The sequence below is a fragment of the Sturnira hondurensis genome, unplaced genomic scaffold (assembly GCF_014824575.4).
Source record: "Sturnira hondurensis isolate 20B ecotype Veracruz unplaced genomic scaffold, ASM1482457v3 Scaffold0021354, whole genome shotgun sequence".
In the NCBI taxonomy this organism is placed as follows: domain Eukaryota; kingdom Metazoa; phylum Chordata; class Mammalia; order Chiroptera; family Phyllostomidae; genus Sturnira; species Sturnira hondurensis.
This window is the reverse complement of record NW_028093985.1, coordinates 18,653,140-18,674,940: the sequence shown is the minus strand read 5'-3', so window position 1 is coordinate 18,674,940 and position 21,801 is coordinate 18,653,140. Positions and strand designations below refer to the sequence as shown.

The following is a 21,801-nucleotide window of genomic DNA, read 5'->3' as shown; positions in this document are numbered from 1 at the left end:
ACAGTAAAATTCACCCACATAATTTTAGACCATGAAAAACAGATAATACTCCTATTCCTTGCCTTTGAAGATAAATTGTTTTATGGCAATGTTCTCACATTTGAAACAATCATTACTTTTTATTATTTTAAATAAAAGTCATGAAATTATATATACACACATGAACAGACTGATAATAAATGATACACATGGGACTTTTCATTATACTTTCCAATTAACGTGGAAGATCTCTTCCCATAGTAGGGTTGCATTTTTGGAAAACTAGTACTTGTTTTTCAAATGGGTACAACTATATTTAATTTGCAGTGATCAGTCCTGAGCTGATAGGAAGCAATAAATCATATCCTTTCCCTGAAAATATCCATGAATCCCAATACCACAGTGAAAAAGAAAAGGTACAGAAGAGGGAAAATGTAACATAAGAGAACTTCTTTAGGTGCTAATGCATAAGGACTTCTTTAGAAAGTTGCACTCACTCTACTATAGCAAGTTGGGGAAAAAGTATAATTTTAAATGTCAAACCAAAACACTAAGAATCTCAAATATCTTCTTTACAAAATCCCCAAGTTCTTCAACAACATGGAAATGTATAAACAAATGCATGAATCAAAAATGATGAAGGACTGGAGTGACTACTTCCCATCTAATCTATTTAGTATTATGAGTTCTCTATTAATACTTCCTGCATAAGAATGAATAATACAGTGGAAAGAATTAAAAACAAAATAACAGCATACTAAAAGAACTAAAATTAAGCCAAAACAAACAAGATAAAAATGCTGTAGTGTTATATAAGGCAGATTAAACAACAAACACTAGAAATATGAAGAATGAGGAAAAGGTCAATAAAATTAGCAAAATAAACATAATAGGTTAAAAGACATTTTAAAAATTGGACAATGACTACAAAGAATTGAGGTTCCAGTCAAGATGATGGAGTAGATAATACTGTGGTCATCTTTTTCCATGATCACATCAAAATTACAACAAATTATAGAACAACCACTGTTGAAAACCACTTGCTAAGCAGCCCAAGCCCAGCACTAGTGACAGCCAACCCTTGATTCCCAGGATAGCACCTCCCAAGTATATCCAAGTCCAACACAGGCAGCTAGCAAATCAAGATAACTCTGTAGCTCCTACCAGGTGGCCCCTGGTTAGGTTCAGGCAGTGACTGACCTTGGCTTGAACTGAAGGCCCCCCCAAGAGGCCCCATAACTAACACAGCTGGTGGGTGACCTTAGACCACAACAAAGCACTACCCAGTTAGATCCACAAACTTCACACACAAAGGGTAGACTCTCTAGGCACCAGAGCTCTGCTAAAACAAATCCTGCTCTGTGGTACAAGCCCTCCAACAACAGTGAGTCCACTAAGTCATGGCTAGTCCTCATGAAACAGACCCCAAAGCATTCCCCTGCCTACTGCTGAAAAAATACTGTGACTCCCAATGCCAGTTTCATGAAAAGGAAAGGAACTATTTCAAAGTTAGGCAGATTGAGAAAAATGGCAGAATTCCACTGTTAAATCCCACTCCCTGTAGAAACAAACAAATAAATGGAAAAAAAAAACCCACCCATAAACACACAGTTCTGCCTCCCTTTGCCAAACCAGGTCAGTCACAGGTACTCTCTCAGGAAAAGAAATGGAAGTCTACAGCTCAGGTAGGCAGATTCCCGTTTGGCTTCTCCCAGTCCATGGTCCTTAGCTAGGCTCCTTCTCTTAATCCAAAACTACAGGGCCCCTCCCCAAGGTTGGCCCCTGGAGGTCCTCCTGCATGGTGAAGACTGCATTCTAGGCTCCCAAGCCACACAGTTAAGCCCTAGCTGCCAGGCTTAAGTTTAAATCCCAGCTGGTTCTTCCACCATAACCCCATTTCCGATTCCTCCCACAATGGGTTACATCTGCCTTTTTTGGCTGCCACTGTTAGTGTCGGCAGATGTGGCCCCGTGACTTAGGAGCCTCCTCTAAGTCTCTCATAAGGGCGGTACAGTAACAGGAGACTACCTCCCACATGCATCATGGGTTGGAGTCATGCCCATCTCCCTGGATCCTGGCTTGACCAGCACAGCTATTAGCATTACTAAAATACTGGCCAGCATCTTTAGATATGCAAAGTAACTGAATGGCCCTGCTCCCCTTCCCCTTCTCCCAAGCCAGGTTAGTGGGGGCACTTCCCCATTTGGGAGACCTCTACATTCCCTATTACACTCACAGAGAGTCAGCATGATGTGACTGATGGGATAACAGCTCATCTACAGCAGGGGGGCAAACACTGCTCACAGAAGGGATACCCCTAGAGGACCCAGCTCAGGTGACAGGTGACTGTGCCACTGGGACTTACAGGATACCTACTACATAAGGACACACTGCCAAAACTGGGAGGGGTAGCAGATCTACCTAATATTTAGAAACAAACACAGGGAGGAAGTCAAAATGAGAAGACGACCTTCTGAATGGGTGAAGATATTTGACAATAATACATTTGATAAGGGGTTGATGTCCAAAATATACAAAGAACTCATGCAACTTAATACCAAAACAAACAACCCTCTTCAAACAATCCAATCAAAAAATGGGCATAGGACCCAAACAGACATTCTCCAGAAAGGATATACAGATGGTCAACAGACCTCTAAAGAGATGCTCAAGGTCACTAATCATCAGAGAAATGCTCATCAAAGCCACAATGAGATATTTCCTCACACCTGTCAGAATGGCTATCATCAGTAAATCAACGACCAAGGGTTGACAGGATATGGAAAGTGGGGAACAAATCCTTGTGCACTGTTGGTGGGATCACAAATTGGTACAGTCGCTATGGAAAACAGTGTGAAGGTTCCTCAGAGTATTAAAAATAGAACTACCATGTGACCCAGCAATTCCACTTCTAGATATTTACCTGAAAAACTCCAAAACGCTATTCAAAAAGATGTAAGTATCCCTATGTTCACTGTAGCATTACTTAAAATAGTGAATATATGGAAAAAACCTAAGTGTCCACTGATAGACAACTGGATGAAGAAGATGCGCATATATACAATGGAATATTACTCTGCCATAAAAAAGAAACCTTGCCATTTGAGACAACATAGATGGACCTAAAGGGTATTATGCTATGTGAAATAAGTTACACAGAGAAAAGACAAAAAACACATAAGTTCAATTATATATGGTATGAAAAACAAAATGAATAAACAGAAAATACAAACAAACTCATAAATACAGAGAACTGGTGGCTGCATATGGGGGAGGTTTAATGGGGCTGGGCAAAAAAAGACGAAGAGATCAAGAAATACAAGTCAGCAGTCACAAAACAGTCACAGGATATCAAGTATGGCATAGAAAATATAGCCAATAATATTATAAAATATATATGGTGCTGTGTGGATACTAGATTTATCAGGGATCACTTTGTACATTACACTATGTCTAACCACTATGCTATACACTTGAAACTAATCTGACATTAAATGTCAACTATAATTAAAAAAGAAATTTTTAAAAATAAACTAATGTTTCCCAATAGAAATATAATACAAGCCATATTATAATTAAAAATAATGATGGACTTCAGCCAAGATGGAGGCATAGGTAGAAACAATGTGCCTCCTTGCACAACCAAAATTAAGAACAACAAAAATTTAGAAACAAAAACACTACCAGAACTGACAGAAAATGGAACTGTACAGAAGTCTGACAACCATTCATCCAGAATGGTAAGAGGAGCAGAGTCGGCTGCCCAAGGAGAAGGGTGGCAGCAGAAAAAAGCAGAGGCTGGCAGACCCCAGGCTCGAGGTGGCAACAAGCAGGCCCAGTGAGGCATGCAAGGTGGCTGGCTGACTGCGGTCACACATTCGAGAGCAGATAAACCGAATGAAAACAGGGAAACAGACCACGCAACCCAGGGCCCCAAGCAATGGGAAATAAAGCCTAAAAGCACCGACTGAAAACACTTGTGGGGGTTGAGGTGGCGCGAGACTCCCAGCCTCACCAGAGAGTTTGTTGGAGAGACCCACAGGGCCCTAGAATGAACACAAGCCCACCCATCTTGGAACCAGTTCCAGAAGGGCCCAATTTGCTTGTGGGAAGTGGCAGAGGGGACTGAAACCTGAGAGAGAACAGAGCAAGCGCCATTGTTTCCCCTTGAACCCTGCCCCCACATACATGTCACAACCCAGCAACTAGACTGCCCCGCCCTGGTGAGCACCTAAGGCTCCACCCCTCACAACCTAACAGGTGCAACCAGACCACCCCCCCACCACCAAAAAGGAGGCTCAAACAGAAGAATAGATCAAAGCCCCAGAGCCAATACATCTTAGTGCCCAAGAGATAGCCAACCTATCAAATGCACAGTTCAAAGCACTGGTGATCAGGATGCTCACAGAACTGGTTGACTTTGGACGCAAATTAGATGAAAAAATGAAGGCTACACTAAGTGAAATGAAGGAAAATGCACAGGGAACCAATAGTGATGGAAACAAAACTAGGACTCATCAACGGAGTGGACCAGAGGAAGAGAGAAACAACCGAACAGAAAAAAATGAAGACACAAGAATTCAAAAAAATGAGGAGAGGCTTAGGAACCTCCAGGACATCTTTAAACATCCAACATCTGAATTATAAGGGTAGAAGAGGGGAAAGAGGAAGAGCAACAAGTGGAAAACTTATTTGAACAAATAATAAAGAAGAACTTCCCCAAATCTGGCAAAGGAAAACAGACTTCCAGGAAGTCCAGGAAGCTCAGAGAGTCCCAAAGAAGTTGGACCCAAGGAGGAACACACCAAGGCACACCATAATTACATTAGCCAAGATTAAAATGGAGAGAATTCTAGAAGCAGCAAGAGATAAGGGGACAGTCACCTACCAAGGAGTTCCTATCAAACTGTCAGCTGATTTCTCAAAAGAGACCTTACTGGCAGGAAGGTGCTGGAAAGAAGTATTCCAAGTCATGAAAGGCATTCTACATCCAAGATTGCTCTATCCAGCAAAGCTTTCATTTAGAATGGAAGGGCAGATAAAGTGCTTCCCAGATAAAGACAAGTTAAAGGAGTTCATCATCACCAAGCCCTTATTATATGAAATGTTAAAAGGACTTGTCTAAGAAAAAGAAGATAAAAAACATGAACAGTAAAAAGACAGCAAACTCAGAGTTATTAACAACTACACCTAAAACAAAAGCAAACTAAGCAAAAAACTAGAACAGGAACAGAACCACAGAAAAGGGGATCCCATGGAGGGTTAGCAACAGGGGAGTGGGAGGAGGAAAGGGGAGGAAGGTACAGAGAATAAGTAGCACACACTCTAAGTAGAAAATAGGGGGAGGGCAAGAATAGTATGGGAAATGTAGAAACTAAATAGCTTATGACATACGGACATGAACTAAAGCGGGGGAATGTAGGTTGGAGGGGATGTGCAAGGTAGAGGGGAATGAAGGGGGAGAATGGGACAACTGTAATAGAATAATCAATAAAATATATTTAAAAATAATTAGACATCAATAAATATAATATCAATATAAAATATAAAATCAACCACCTCACTCAAGGGCTGAGTTCCTTTGGGCTGTCAGTCACCCAATGAAAGTCCTGTCTGGCTCAAATGCCTTCCCAAAAGGCTTGGGCTATCTATCAGGTAGCTGCAGTCCTTAACTGTTTCTTTTCCAGTTCCTTGGGTGTGTGTGGGGGGGTGGGGTATGAAAGAATGAGGGATTAAAGGGTGAGAGTAGGGTAATCCCCAGAGAACACCTGGCAATTTTTGGCTGTCACACTGAGGAACTGCTATTGGCCTCCATGGGCAAAGGCTAAGAGAGAAACTCTGCCTTGAATAAAGAGACTTGCGGTTCTTGCCTTGAGGCAGACTACCATGTGGGCAAATGGCTCCAGCCACATGTCAGGTAGGTTTCACCTACTTCCATACAGACAGGATTGCTGAATTCAAACAACCCTTTCCAAAATGGCTTCAACCATTTTTTGCAAGAAATGGAGATGAAAAAGTAGTTATTTACAACCTTTTATTATAACTGGCTACTCACAACCTTCTAGGCTGTTAGTATTATCTGGAACTACACAAGCAGTAAACTGAAAGATTATCTTTTCAACTTTAAATCTCAAGTCATAAACATTTAAAAATCGTATCTATCATCATGAAATTTATTATAATCAATTGATCTCTTAACTTATCAACTATAACCAGAGGCAAAAGCAAAGCATAAATAACTTGTACTACACAGTACAAAGGACATCATTCTCCTTGGAACTTCCAAATGTAGTTATTCAACTAGTAAGAGCATTTGATGGGTTCAAAGAAACAGGAAATACAAACTATAATGGATCCAGATAGTACCAAGTAGCATCACATGCAAAGGGAATGATAAATAATAAACAAAAGAACATAAGAAACTTAGCGCCTGAACTGTAAGATCTTTAAAAGGATTATTTTTGTAGCCCTCGAAGCTTGTAGGTCACTAATCTGCACAAAATAAACATTTAATAATTGATAAATGAATGAACAAAAAATAACTGGCAGATAGCCACTCTAGGATTATCTTTATTTTAATCCTCATGCAAGGATATGTTTTTATTGATTTTGGAGAGAGCGGGGAGAGAGACATCACTGGGAGAGACAAACATCAGTCGGTTGCCCCTGATTCACACACTGACTGGGGATCAAACCTGCATGCGGTCTTGGTGTGTGCCCTGACCAGGAATGGAACCTGAGGACTTTTTTGGTGTATGAGATGACACTCCAACCAATTGAGCCATCCAGCCAGGGCCAGGAGGATCTTTTTAGGGAAGTTAATAAGATTATGCCACTTCCTTATTTTCCTAACTCTTTAATCCATGTTAGAAGTTCCTAAGCAAAGTCCATTTCTCCTTTGGCTTTATTCTGGCCTCTCTTCGCCTTACTGCTTACTATCAGCCAGGTAGCAGGTTTCCAATAGGCCCAGCACTTTCCTATCTCAGTTTTGGTAAATGAATGCAACACAGTTCTCTAACTCTGCCTAACTCCTACTTAGCCTTCAGGTTCTGTTTTCCATGACCACCCAATAAAAATTAGTTCAACCATTTCTACATCTAGTTTTTGTCACTGGAGCACATAGCACTTTTAAATGATATATTTACATTAACTTAATTATAGTCTGCTGCTCCCACTGAAAGCTCTCCAAAAAAAACAAGAACCATGTTTTGTTTCTGTCTTGCACTGTATCTGAAGTGTAAAGATCCATGATTGGACAGGGACAATGAAAATATGTTAAATAAAGGGAATAGAAACGTTTTGACTGAGACAGTAAAATCATAAAATTTAAATTTTGGGAGAAGGTTGAACCATGGAGAAGCACTAGAATACAGATTTTAAAAAGGTAAATAAAGGTTTGAGAAAACTACTTATTAGCAAAAGATAATGACGTAGCCTGACAAAGGCAAAGGAAGCTTTATTAAAGTTATCCAAAGACATGAAAAATGTTAGAGATTTAGAAGACGTTTTCTTCCCACTGAAATCAGGAGAAGAAATAAGTTTAAGTTAGGATGCCAAGTGTGTCTTGCTGGCTATTATCATGAATAAAGTTGCACCGGAACACAACCATGCTCATGTGTGCATTGTGCACCATCGCCTTCTCACTGCAACTGCAGAGCTGAGGAGTTGGAACAGAGATTAGAGAGCCTGTAAAGCCAATAACAATATTCGCTACCTGGTACTTTACAAAGCAAAGTTTTCCAACCTTAGTTTAAGCCAGTTCATCATAATATAAATTTTTTTCTTTGGGACTAGGGAAAATCAAAACAATCCAGTTTGCCGTAAGTGAAACAGATGGACCAATACCTTCAACTGGAAGTTATAGAGCTGCCAAATTATAACATCTTTACTAATGAACTTAGGAAAAGCAAAAACAGTAACTGAGCTGAAGAATAGTGCAAAGAAACATTAAAAAAAACAAAAGAGTCCTGTCTGGTATGGGCTAGTGGATTGAGCGCAGGCCTGGGAACGGAAAGGTTGTAGTTCAATCAGCCCGGGCCCTTGCCTGGGATGAGGGCCAGATCCCCAGTGAGAGGCAACCACACATTGATGTTTCTCTCCCTCTATTTCTCCCTTCCTTCCCCTCTCTCTAAAAAATAAATAAATAAAATCTTTAAAAGAAAAAGAGGGTATATTCTCAGAGAAAAAGAAGTGGTTCTTCATCCAAGTATCAAAACACTGACAAAAAGAACACAATTAGAACATTTCCTTTACTTTTTGAGATAAATGTGTTACTCTACCAGCTCTATAACAAACACTTTAATTTTGCATGTGAGCAGCAGAAAAGCTATTGCTCTCTTACAGGTAAACTGCTCACTCGAATTCTCTCTCTTGACAAAGGTTAAAAATCTAGATGTAGTAACAATAAAAATTTAGGAAGATATTAATTTGAACTATTTTGAGAAATATATGTTGCTTTTTAAAAACTGCCTATCTGTGGCCTAAACTGAAGTCTAAAGAACCAACTGTGTGTGTTTGAGAAAGGTAAGGAAAAGCTTGTACCTACTTTTCAAATACAGACACAGTTTAAATCTCATCTAGAGTCTTAAATATTAGTGATCAAACAGATTCTGGAAAGCAAAATAATCACTCGGATGGTTGACAGGACTTCTATGCTAACACTAAACTCCAATTTTAGTTTAAGTCACTTATAGTATCAAACTTGTTGGGTTTAAACTTGTCACATGAAAACTAGAAATAACAGTGGATAATATCACCTTTAAAGTGAAGGGTAATTCAGAATATGAGTAAAAAAAGCACTAAGGCTGATGCACCTTGTTAACATTAGAACCCTGTTAATAAGGGCTCATTATTTCATGCTTTTGGCTAAAACCAATAAAGGAAGCCAATACATACAGGAAACAACACATATAACCATACTGACAGTCTCTAAAATCACTGCTACTCCTGTCCTGAGTTGCCAAACTCAAGAGGTTTTTGTTTGGAATGAAAAATTGGGAATCCTTTTAACTGAATGTTTAGTTATCATGCTAGTAAATAATGCCAGAATTCTGCTGTATCTAAAATGGGGGGTGGGTGGGGGCGGGAAATGGAAAAAACACTCAGCAGGAAGGATGGGGAAGAAACATAAGGGTTCTGAGGAAGACTGAATCTGAGGTAAAAAATGTTAAAGCTCATGCAACAAAGGGCAGCTCCTCTACAAAAGAAACAGAATCACCCCTTAGCTCAATGAAAAAGGAAAAGGAAAACAAGCAGATCAAATGCTTTAGATAAAAACCTTTTAATTTCAGTAGTATGAGAATGAGACCTCCCACTTTGCAGAGGGCATCATCAAGTAAATCCTGAACTGGATTCTTATTCCAGATTTTCTTTTCAAAGTATTAAAGTGACTGGCAGCATATTCAAAAATTTTTTTACATATAAAACCAAACCACACTAAAACACATGTAACAAAACAGAATATATACTAGGCAGTCTAAAACATATTTAAGTATATAAAAATCATCTATAATATTCAAGGGCCACAAAAAGCTCACTAGGTTTACAGTAGGTTCATTTTAGGGATTTAGGATTATACAAATACACACAGAAAGAAAAGGATTCATAGTTCCCCCAAACTGGCTTTGAAGTTCAGGAGTGTATATAAGTTCTTACGAAAGCCTCCCTGTCTCTAGGAGACTCAAAACAGGTAGACCCTTTCATAAGGTGAGAACGTGAAAATGAGTTTTGTCATCATTGCTTAAATGATATTCCACCTCCCACTTATTTGAGCGAAAACTTCGAAGTAGATGATGGGAAGAAAAGGAATAAAAATTTTCATATGTAAATTACTACTATTTGCTTCATGCTCATCTGTTAGATTACAGGACTCAATGGAAAAAATAGCAGCTACTTGTTATAAGAAAAGTTATACAGGAACAGGTATATAGGAAAAATGTTTTAATTAGTTGTATAACCCAAGAAAATGTATGCTACTTTAAAACATAATAAGTATTCTGATTCAATGTATTTCATTTTTAAATAATGTTAAGTATTCATTGAGGAAGAGATCTAGGAACTGTTCATATAGCACAGGTAAAATTAGAGGACTACAATGCTTTTTCCTCAAGTTTAATGATCAGAAGTACTGATGACACTGGAAATAGTTCTTACCATGTGAGATTCAAAAAATACCATATATAAACAAGCAATTTCTCTCTCTAGTAAAAAGAGAATACAGTTTAAATTTGGTTAAATGTTTGCTTACATATGATGGTTTAATTTTTAGTCATAGTATTAAGGGGAACATCAATAATATTATACACATAATTTACATCCAAGTACTATTTTCTATAATCTAATACTATAATCTAATTTCAGTTTTCATAAAATCACCCAGATATTTTTTAAAAAATTTTTATTGTTCAGTTATAGTTGTCCCTACTTTTCCCCCATTGCTCTCCCATGCCCTACCCATCTCCTCTCTCCCACATTCAATCCTCCTTCCCCTGTAGTCTTTATCCTTGGGTTCTTCTTTGTATGTTCCTTGACTTGACCCTTCCCCTTCTCCAACCCCACTGTTATCCCCCTCCCCACTTCCCTCTGGGTCACTATCAGTTTGGTTTTTTTATTTCTATGTCTCTGGTTCTACTTTGCTTGCATGTTTGTTTTTGTTGATTAAGTTCCACTTATAGGTGAGTTGATAATATTTTTGAACAAATGATGTACGTGTTGCGTGCGGACGAAGGCTCATGTAATATCTGAAGAAAAATAATAAAAATTACATATATAGTATGAGCTTAGCTATGTAAAAAAGGTTAGAAATACCAGAAAGAAATACAGTCATACCTCCATACCGGTCGGCTTCAGAACTCGTCAAACCCTGTACTTGTATTTTGAAGAGAAAAAATGTTTCAGCACTCGGTGCTTGCTTGGGACTCATCAAACTTGCTAGAACTTGTATGAGTCATGACACCACCCCGCAAGAGAAAACGCTTCATCATGTGACATGTTCTGTACTCATCAGTTTCGGCACTCATCATGAGTTCTGGAAGGTATTAACGGCGAGGACTGAGGTACCAATGTATATTAAGAGCTTAACAGTGGGCCCTGGCTTGTGTAGCTCAGTGGCTTGAGCACTAGCTTGTGAACCAAGACGTCACCAATTTGATTCCCAGTTAGAGCACATGCCTGGGTTGCAGGCTGAGAGGCAACCCATCAATGTTTCTCTCACACCCTGATGTTTCTCTGACTCTTTCTTTCTCCCTTCTACTCTCTCTAAAAATAAATAAATAGAACCTTAAAAAAAAAACGGCTTAACAGTGGTTATCTACATGGGAAAAGTCATTATGGTAATTTTTACTTTCCTCTTTATATTGTCTACATATATATGTGTATATAAATGGTTTGAGGGAAGTTTCACATGAACATATGTTAAAGATTACAGACTTCCTAAAGGAAACTCAAAACTAATTTCCACAATGGAAAACGAAAAAGACACACTTACCATCACACGAAAGGGAAACATAACTTTCGAAGTCATCAGACATGTGTTGCATCACATTTCTACCCATTTTAAGACCAAGGAAGATCCAATAATCTATTGCTGCTCCAAGAATTCCAGTCAGTAAGTAAGCTAGTTCATGTTTGAAGACCTAACATTAAGATGAGAATAGTATTATTAAAACATATGAATTCTATCTGTATTTATTTTGAGTTACTTGTTGAGGCAGAACTTAGCTACCATATTTTGCCACAGATAATATGGTCCTGTGTATAATACACACCCATGTTTCTGTGCACACTGTACATGAGATTATTTTACCTACAGCATGTAATCACTATACCTACTTATAATGTGCATCCTTATCTTTCCCTAAAAAAATTTGGGCATAAAAGTGTGCATTATACACAGCAAAATATGGTATTTAAAAACAGACTATGTTGATGATAAAAGGTAGTTTGCTAGGATTTAAGAATCCTAGCAAACTAACTCCCTCTATTCTCTTCCTTTACTTCCTTCCCTACTCCTTCCTCCCCATCTGTATCTGTCTCTACATGACAAAACAGTTAATAAAACAAAATTTACAGGATTTATGTATGGATAGCTTATAACAAACTTTTAAGGTTACTTAAGCTAATGGTGTCAAGTGTTTTAGTCAGGCAATAAATCCACTAAAATAATGAGGAAATAACTTACTTCAGTGGATTTCTATTAATAGGAATATATGACTATAAAATGACTACTTAATAAAATAGATTAGCCACCCCTACTGTTCATATTTAAAATTAACCTTTACATTTCTACACAAATACTTGAAAAACACAGTAAGTAAAAGCTTTGGCAAATGAAACTATTCTGTTGTAAAGAAACTGATTCAAATTTTAATTATTAAATTATATCAAACACCATTACCTAACTTAGAAATGTACAGAAATAATAATTTAAAAATATGAATTTTTATCTATATTATCACTTTTATAGTAAATATTATTAAATTCTTATAGTAAGACATACAAACCTTACTTATAGTAAGTGTGCTTTACCCTAGTGTTTAAAAATAGCTTTCTAATATGTAAACTGTAAAGATGAAGTATAAAAATATTTTTGAACACCCTGGATTTAGATAAAAACCCTTTTGTAACAATGACATTAAACTTATATCACTGAAATTCCTATATTTTTGCTGATTTTGTTTAGGCATGAAAAACCCACCAAATTATCAGTAGTATAGAAGGCATGTGAAAGGGTTTCAATAAACGTTATGGTATCCAAATAGATTATAACTGCTATGTTCTGCCATCATACTATACCTAATAGGGGATCAGGGACAAAAAAATCTCTAGCACTTTGAACCTTCAGTGACTACTGGTTTTATTTCCCCTGCCCTCAGCAGATAAGGTTCTAACAGGTATACCTAGAGTATTTCATTAGGAAATCATTCATTATCATAAGAAACTACTAGTTAAGTGATTTCAAAACTGAGATGCTATTTCTGGTTTGTTGTGCAAACAAGGGCAAATGCTCAAGCAGCACATACATCAGGCACTCCAAACAGTTTACTGAGGGAAAACTCAGAGTCAGGATCCTTAACAGGTGTGCAAGTCCTCTGTTGCCCTATTACACTGTGGGGCAAGTATGCTGCACTCTGGCTGGGCTACACATTAGAATCTGGGAGAGAGACTCTGAAGAATGGGGCTAAGAGGATTTTATGATTAGGAAAGCACTGTTCTTCCTGTTGTATGATCAAGGGCCAGAATACAGAACCTTGACTACAGCCAGATCCTGACAGGTCAGGAAACATGAGCAGAATATCAGTACCACCACCTCTTTTGCCTTGATTTGATTAGAAGGCTGGAAAAGTACCAATGCCTCCCCTATACCCTAGTAGGGTCCAAGCTTTGCAGCTGACCAGAACTAACCCCTTAAGCACTGGGTCTTAGTCAGTCTTCAAAGAAATTTGCAGGAAGCCAAATTCATTCTTTGTAAAGCCACCATGTAGATGATCACTCTGCACAAATTTTACTTCTCATGGTTCAAATTATGAAGAGAAAATAAAACAGGACAGTGAAAATCTATGTGTAAACTAGTAAACCGCTCATGTCAAGATCCACACCACAGAATGCTCATTCCAATATAATGTGTATCTGAACATTGGCAATGACACTTCTCAGGAAGGGAGAGGCTGGTAAGTTTGATTTTTCAAAGCATTCTCCTAGCTCAAGTGAAAAGTAAATCAGAATCACTCCAGATCCCTGGTCATACCACTGTAGACAGGGAAAAGGGAGGTTAGCCTACAGAGGCTTATTAAAGCCTCATCATATAAAACCACAATCCAGCACTCCCATCAACTAAAAATAACTTAAAATCAACCAGTTGTAACTTTTCCTTTCTTTACACAAATATATGTGCATATGTACCTGGTATCACAAAGAAATATCAGTATTACTTAATACTCAATTTCCCTTGATATTACCATTATCAAACAGTTAGAAAGACAGGCCTTGCAGTATTCCCATGTAATGACTACAGCTCCTTTACTATGATTAGTAAAGATTCTGCCTAAGTTATTCTTATCTGTGTGCTATTAGCTAAACATACATGAAACACAGCAAATATTCACAGTAGAAAATTTTTATATAAAAAGACCCTTTCAAATCAAGGTTCTTGGATCCTATTATACTATATTCTTAACTATGGCGCTATCAACATAGGGCCAAGACATTGTGCTATGGATTGCATTCACTGCGACTTTAACAGGCTACAAAGAAAACTATGATTTCTAGCATATGCTCTAGAAATGGATTCGTGAGAAAAATGATAAACAAACTACCAAAGGAGAAAAGTATTCATGAAATACTGAAATATTTGCTAAAACTTAAAGAATAGAACATGAATACCCTAAGAATTAACAAAGAAATAAATGATAACATGGTTTGTACACATGACATATACTTACCTTAGAACTCACTTCTAATATGCTAAAGTTTATTATCAGACATTCTGCCAATACAGTTCTCTATTATATGCTAGTACAAGTAGTCTCCAGTTTAGAAACTTGACAATCTTCTGAAAATTGACTAGCATGTAACAGAACAAACGAGAATCTCGGCCATCTGATTCCCAGGTAGGGCTTTCTAAAACATTCCACTGAAACAGATGACAAACTGCTTCTCTAGTATGTCTGTCACAAAGATGTGAACATAATGAACACATTGCGTCTCTTCCTCTTTTAAAAACTTGCATTTGAATGAAATCAGAAAAAATATGCTGCAGTGGAGATCTGGACTCTATGAAGGCTTTGCCTAATAAGCTGAGAACACCTTGAATACTTACAGCTCTTTAGCCTCAATTTTCTTATCTTTAAATATAAACTAGGTTCTGTTTCTACCTACAATTGTAAGATATCATGAAATAGCACTTAAGGACATCACAAAGGAAAGGAGGACTAACCACCAAGCTTAGAAAAATTTGTACCTCCTCAATAACCTTGACACAGCCCACCTCTGCTCTTTGCCAAGGAAAGCCCAAAGCTTTCTCAGATTAATGACAATGAAATTCACTGCCATGGTGTCACTTGGCAATACTTGTTGATTGACATTGTGACAAAACAATATTAGCATAAACTGAGGACTTCTGTTTAGCTAATGACTTAAATTGAATGCTTCAACTCAGCAAATCAAGAAACAAATGCTTTACAGTACAGAAAATGATGTCTGTGAACATGCATGGAATTCTTGAAATTGAAAACTGCCAAAAAGATTTAATTAAGTACAAGAATGAATTTTAACAGATAACACAACAAAAACATACTTTATATGAGTTTGAGCAATTAAAATGATAAATAAAAGATTAATTTGCAACATTTAAAACCAGTTTTCATGTTGCAACCGATCCTACAATTTATTGCAGAAAAATTCAACATATTTATGAAGTAATTTATAAATGTGAACAAAAATATTCAAGGTAAATATGTATAAATCTGTTACTATTTATATAATTATTTCCTGAGTAAATTCTTATTCATGATAGTCCTTTGGTAATTTAGTAAAATTGTGAGAATGTTAGTTTTACTGTTTTTAGTGATAAATGAGCCATTTCATTTATGCAATCAAATAAATAAAAAAGAAACATTAAAAATGAGGAAATGTTTCCTATTCTTAATGATTATTGTCTAAAAAATACATACAAAGGCAGATGGTAATAAATAAGAATGTTTTCAGTTTTAGTTTAGAAGCATTATAGTCAATTGGCAATGAAGTTTAGATAGTTTTATTTCTGCTATTTAAAAGTTTCACACATTTGTATAATCATAGTTTTTAAACCAGATACATGTACAAAAAAATGGCTACTCACCTGGTTATTGCTATGTAATAGGATTACTTGATCACAAAGTCTAGTTACACACCAAAAAAAATCTTTTTAAACGATGTCAATTAAAAAAATTAGGGCCCTCAAAAGAATTTTCTTTTAAGCATGCCTGTCTACCCCACCCCCAACAAATTGAATTTTTAAAAACTAATAAGGACTTCTATTTCTGATAATGGAAGCCTAGGTAATTCAGATAAACCCCATTAAAAAGAAAACTAAAGCTGTTGAATAAAATATGTAAAATGTCTTCTGGAAAGTTATGAAGAATTGCTAAGCCAAAATCTGGGATAAGGTAAAAGCCAAGTGAAGCACTCAAGAGTTAGCTGACACTGCCCTAAGAACATTGTCCTAACCCCAGAAAAAGAGCTTGAAGTACAGAAGTATGGTTTTGGAGCCTAGGGAAAGAGGAGTATAAAAAGCATCGTTCAAGACCTAACAGATCATACTCATATGCTGAAGGGTTTCACCCTCAGACTAAGAGTAAATCAGAAGCAAAATATATGTATTTGTGGTCTTGTACTTCATTTGGACCATCCAGTAACCCTCCAACCTAAATACTGGACTAGAGCAGTCCTCGAGGGCACTACATCTAGGCACCTGGCAGAAGAGAAATTTTCTTCCGAGAAGGATATTCAGTGTCATTGCCACAATTGTTTCGACAGACAATTTTTCAAATGCAATTTATGTTTCAAAGCAAACAATAGTTAGCTTGCAAGGAAATATAAAAGACATAAGATAGTGAACATCAGAAACAAACACAAACAGATCCTCAAAGACTTCAAGTATGCAATAATCAGACGCAGACTACAAAATAACCATTATTGCCATGTTGAAAGACAAAAAAAAAAAAACTTGAAAATTTTGTAGGGAACTAGAAGCCATAAAAATATGTAATAGTAACTTTGAAGTAAGAAGGTTTAAAACTGGAAAAAATACAAAAACTCAAGTACGACCATCATGTTTAACAACAAATTAGATACAGCTGAAAAGAGTGAATTAAAAATTGGATGAAAAGATACTATACAGACTGTTCCAAATACACATAAAATTTTAAAGTATAAATGAGACATGACTTCCAGTCAAGATGGAGGTGTAGATAACATGGCTCGCCTCCTCAAAGAACCACATCAAAATTACAACTAAACTATAGAACATTGATCACTCACACCATCAGAAATAGAGTTGAATGGAAGTCCAACAATTACAGAATTAAAGAAACCACATCCATCCAGACTAGTAGGAGGGGTGGAGACAGGGAATGGGCTGGTCCTACTTCCATATGCAGTGGATAAAAATTCAGGCAGGATATCTTGGGAATGAGGAGTCCAAGCCCCAAACCAGCCGCCCCCCACCCTTCCGCTCCCCGCCCAGGGTTCCAGTGCCAGGAGGGTAAGTCCCCATAACTTCTAACTGCAAAAACTAGAGGGGAATGAGTTAGTAGAAGAAACTCCTGCCGTAGCAAGCAGTTCTTCCTAAAGAATTCACACACAGTCTTACTTAGACTCACTCCCTCTGAGCCCCTGCATTGTGGTAGCAGCTTGAAAGGCACCAGTGGCATACAGGGAGGAATGAAGTGTCAGAAAGGGGCCAGCATTCTCACAGGCAAAGGCAGGCAGAGGCCATTGTCCCTTTTCTGAACCCTCCCCACAGGGAGCCACAGAGCCTGCAGGCAGATGCCATATCTGATACTAAGTATTAGCCAGACTGCCCCACCCTGAAGACACCCTGGGGTTCCTTTCCACTCAACTCACAGGCCCAGGTAGCTATTAATAGTGGCATTTCCATATGAATGGCTGGTCTTGGGTCATGTTTCACAACTTCCTAAATCCTCTCAAACAAGCAAAAGCTGACCTCAGTGAGCCTCCAGCCCTCATACCTCTTCTCTTTCGAGGTGACCCCAGGCCTGGCACTAGCAGCAGCCAGCCTAGATTCACACCTTAGTTTCCCCTAGGAATCTCCAAGCCCAGCACAAGTAGCAGACTATGCTTAAGCAGGGTAGCCCTGGGCATAACAGAGGTGGGGACTGACCTTGGCCTGCATCATCCAAGGAACCCTAGGGCCTGTGCACCCAGTGGACAGCTAAAGACCACATCAGAACACCACCACTGTGCCTCTCTATACAGCTGATACTCCAGAGAGGGCAGAGGTTAGTGGTCTGTGGTCATGGTCAGTCCTTGCAACTGACTGGCCTGGGTAAATCCCCCCATTGACCTGACAACAATAATCAAGGCTCAACTACAAGAGGAGGTTGTACTCAGCCTACATCGAGGGTGCAAATTTCAAGTACCCAGTGTGGGTAATAAGGAGGCTATGCAACTGGACCCTACAAGACACCGACTACATTAGGCCATGCTATGCAGACAGGGAGTCAGCAGCTCTACTTAAAAAGAAACACACATAGAAACAAAAACAGGGAGCCTGCCAAAATTAGGAGACAGAAAAACACGGCCTAAATGAAAGAAGAGATTAAACCTCAGAAAAATAATTAAACAAAATGGAGATAAGCAATCTGTTAGATGCAGAGTTCAAAACAGTGGTTATTAGGATGCTCAAGGAACTTAGTGAGGACCTCAACAGCATAAAAAAAATCCAGTCAGAAACAAAGGATACACTGGCTGAAATAAAAGACAATTCATATGGAAACAAGAGTAGAGTGGTGAAGCCAAGAATTGAACTAATGATTTGGAACATAAGGAAGAAAAAAAACAACCAATCAAAACAACAAGAAGAAGAAAGAATCTAAAAAATCAAGGATAATGTAAGGAGCCTCAAGGACAACTTCAAGTGTTCCAAAATTCACGTCATAGGAGTACCAAGAGCATAAAAGAAAGAGAAAAGAATTGAAAATTTGAAAAAATAAAGAAAAGAAAAAACTTCCTTAATCTGGTGAAGGAAATAGACATGCAAGTCCAGGAAGCACAGAGAGTCCCAAACAAGATGGATGTAAAGAGGCCAACTCCAAGATGTACCATACTTAAAATACCAAACGTTAAAGATAAAGAGAGAATCTTAAAAGCAGTTAGAGAAAAGCAGTCAGTTACCTATTGGAAAGTTCCCATAAGACTGTCAGCTGATTTCTCAAAAGAAACTTTGCAGGCAAGAAGGGATTGGTAAGATATATTCAAAGTCATGAAAAACAGGAACCTAAAGCCAAGATTGCTCTACCCAGCAAAGCTATAATTTAGAATCAAAGAGCAGATAAAGAGCTACCCAGACAATAAAAAAAAACAATGGAGTTCATCATCACCAAACCATTATTATATGAAATGTTAAATGGACTTATTTAAGGAAAAAAAGGTCAAAAGTATGAATAATCAAATGGCAAAATACACAAATCTATCAACAATTGAATCTAAATAACATACTAAGCAAACAAGAAGAACCCAGAATCATGGATACAGAGAGCATTTTGATGGTTGCCAGATGGAAGGAGGGTTTGGGGAATGGGTAAAGAGGTGAGGGGATTAAGAAGTACAAATAGGTAGTTAGAGAATACCATGGGGATGTAAAGTAGAGTAAAGGAATGGAGTAGCCAAAGAACTTATACACATGACCCATGCATATGAATAATGGTGCTGGGATTACCTGAGGGAGAGGGAGAGGGAGTGGGAGTACTGGGTGGAGGGGAGCAAAGTGGGAAAAATCAGGATAACTGTAATAGCATAATCAATGAAATATAATTAAAAATAAATAAATAAAGTATAAATGAGAGGGTAAAAGAGAGAACAAGCAAGAGGTGAAATATAAGTTTAATTGGAATTTAAAAAGTAGGAGAAAATGGATGAGGAATTATTAGAAGAGAAACTATGTATGGATTTCCCTTAATCTTAAGGTAGAATAGATTTTATGACATTTGACACCAGATGTGTCCACCTTAGTTACTATGCTTACTGTTCCTGAAAATAGTATTACCTAGTTACCTTTAGTAAATACCTGTACCTTTTGGTTGTGTGAGGAAGCAAAGCATTATCTACCTATGCTTCAATCTTGGCTGGAACCTCATCAAACCTCTACCTATAGATTTCTCATCATTAAAGATCACATAACTATCTCTAGCTCCTACATCTAATGTGAGATGACAAAGAAAGGAGTCTCCAAAAAACCTTTTATCTTAAAACTAGACAAATAAATAGAAAATGATGATATATTTAGGTTTGTTTTAATTTTTTTCAATTCCAAAAGTAAAGAAAAAATGTGTAATTCAAAGGTATACTTTTTTCACATAAAATTATTCATCTGGAAACTAATTCTACTTACATCATTAGACTTGTATTTTTCCTTGTGAGAATATATAGTCCACTCCAAAAGCATATTTACTTGTTTGGTGAAAAGCCCAGAGTTCTCACTTCCTGACCAGAAGATTTCAAGGAGAATTGCTTTTCCTGTTATTTTCAGACTCTGAGAATCTGACCAGTCATACAACCTAATGAAAGTAGGAACAGCAGCATATCTTTATGGTCAATTTGATCCCTATAGTTACAAGGCATCATATCTTCTTGTCAGTAAACAAAAAAATCAGCCATTTTTGCTACAGAAAGGTCATAATACACAAAAATTACAATATGTAATCTTAAGAAAGGACAAAATATAAAAAATGGCCTGAGTTCAACAGAACCACCAATAAGCATACACAGTAATCTAACTTTGCTCAAAACATCATGAATATTAGATTCAATGTTAAAACCTTGTATAGCTTTTTACTTAAGCATTCAATTACTAAAGAATTCAAAAATATATAAATCATAAAAAATAAAAATACTCTCACTTGTTGAAGCATATAAGTTAGTGAAGGATAAATATGTGAACTAAGGATACACTAAAAAGAGTAAATAAATCTCTACTGCCACTGAAGTACTGTATAGAAAATGTTTTAAAAATAAATCTAGACTTAAAAACTAGGTGATTTTTTAAAAACCACAAAAGTGATTAGAAAAATGGTATGTAAAACAATCTAAACATAGAAAAATGAGAGGTTTTTGCAATTAAAACTTACTTTTGACTCAGATGTCGCACTTCACTTTCAACTAAATTAAAGAAAAACTTGAGCAATGTCAGGTGGAGTACCTTAGGGCCAATAATATTTTCTGAAATTTGATGACAAAAACTTTCATTGAAAAGGCAAGATCTGAAATACATGAACCCAACAAAAATATAATCAATTTATTGAGTAATTTGTGGAAAAAGTAGGGTTTTTTTTACAGCATTAGTGGAATTTTAACAAAATGTTTTTTAAAAATTTAAAGCAAATTCGATAAAATTTTGTTAATATATTCTTCCTTTACAATTTCAACCATGTCAAATATTTCATAGTAATGCAGATCTAATGTCTGTATTTTTCAATGATTGTAATGTTTAACAATCACCTGGTACTCTCCCTTTGTATTCTTCATATCACTGATAAAGAAAAAATAATAATGAATTTCATTAAATCCTTTTAATTTAGATGACCAGCTATACCCTCAACTTATAATTCTCCATAACCATCCTCTTACTCAAGATAACTTCTTTCATTATTTAGTAAGATAAGTCATTTTAGGGCTATTTTTTAAAGTTCCAAAAATTCCAAATATATTTTCAATCTTCATAGTAGTCCTGTACAACACAATGTTCTGAGATGATAGATATGGTCGCACAGTCTTGATGAAGCTGACAAGCACCAGTCGACCTAGCCGCAGCCTTCTAAATCATCCCAAGAGTTTTCGTGGGGGAATGTTCAAGCTTAACACAAAATTTGATGCAGACTCGTTCTACCTGCTCAGTCATTTTGAATGGGATGGCCACATAGTACACATGCTCGCTCAGTGGCATCTACTGCCCCCCCCGACGAGTACAGTGAAGTCATTGTTGTTCACCCGTGCTTGTTCCAGTCCATTCTCCTTGGCTGCCAGGTCACATTGATGTGGCACAAACCATTCTCATGATATAGTTGGACATTTTCTGGACAGACCTCATATAGAGGGGCTAAATCATGA

General features: G+C 37.2%; 1 protein-coding gene across 2 annotated transcripts in view; it reads right to left on the bottom strand.

The window, feature by feature from the left end:
• The window catches only part of SLF1 (SMC5/6 complex localization factor 1), a 65,087-nt gene that overhangs the window by 8,828 nt on the left and 34,458 nt on the right, over positions 1 to 21,801 (bottom strand). For both annotated transcript variants that reach the window (XM_037032443.1, XM_037032444.1), the window contains 3 exons: positions 20,823 to 20,954; positions 20,087 to 20,252; positions 11,465 to 11,612 (listed from right to left, as the gene is read on the bottom strand). In XM_037032443.1, coding sequence (XP_036888338.1) covers positions 11,465 to 11,612; positions 20,087 to 20,252; positions 20,823 to 20,954 — 446 coding nt within the window. The remainder of the gene's footprint in view (positions 1 to 11,464; positions 11,613 to 20,086; positions 20,253 to 20,822; positions 20,955 to 21,801) is intronic.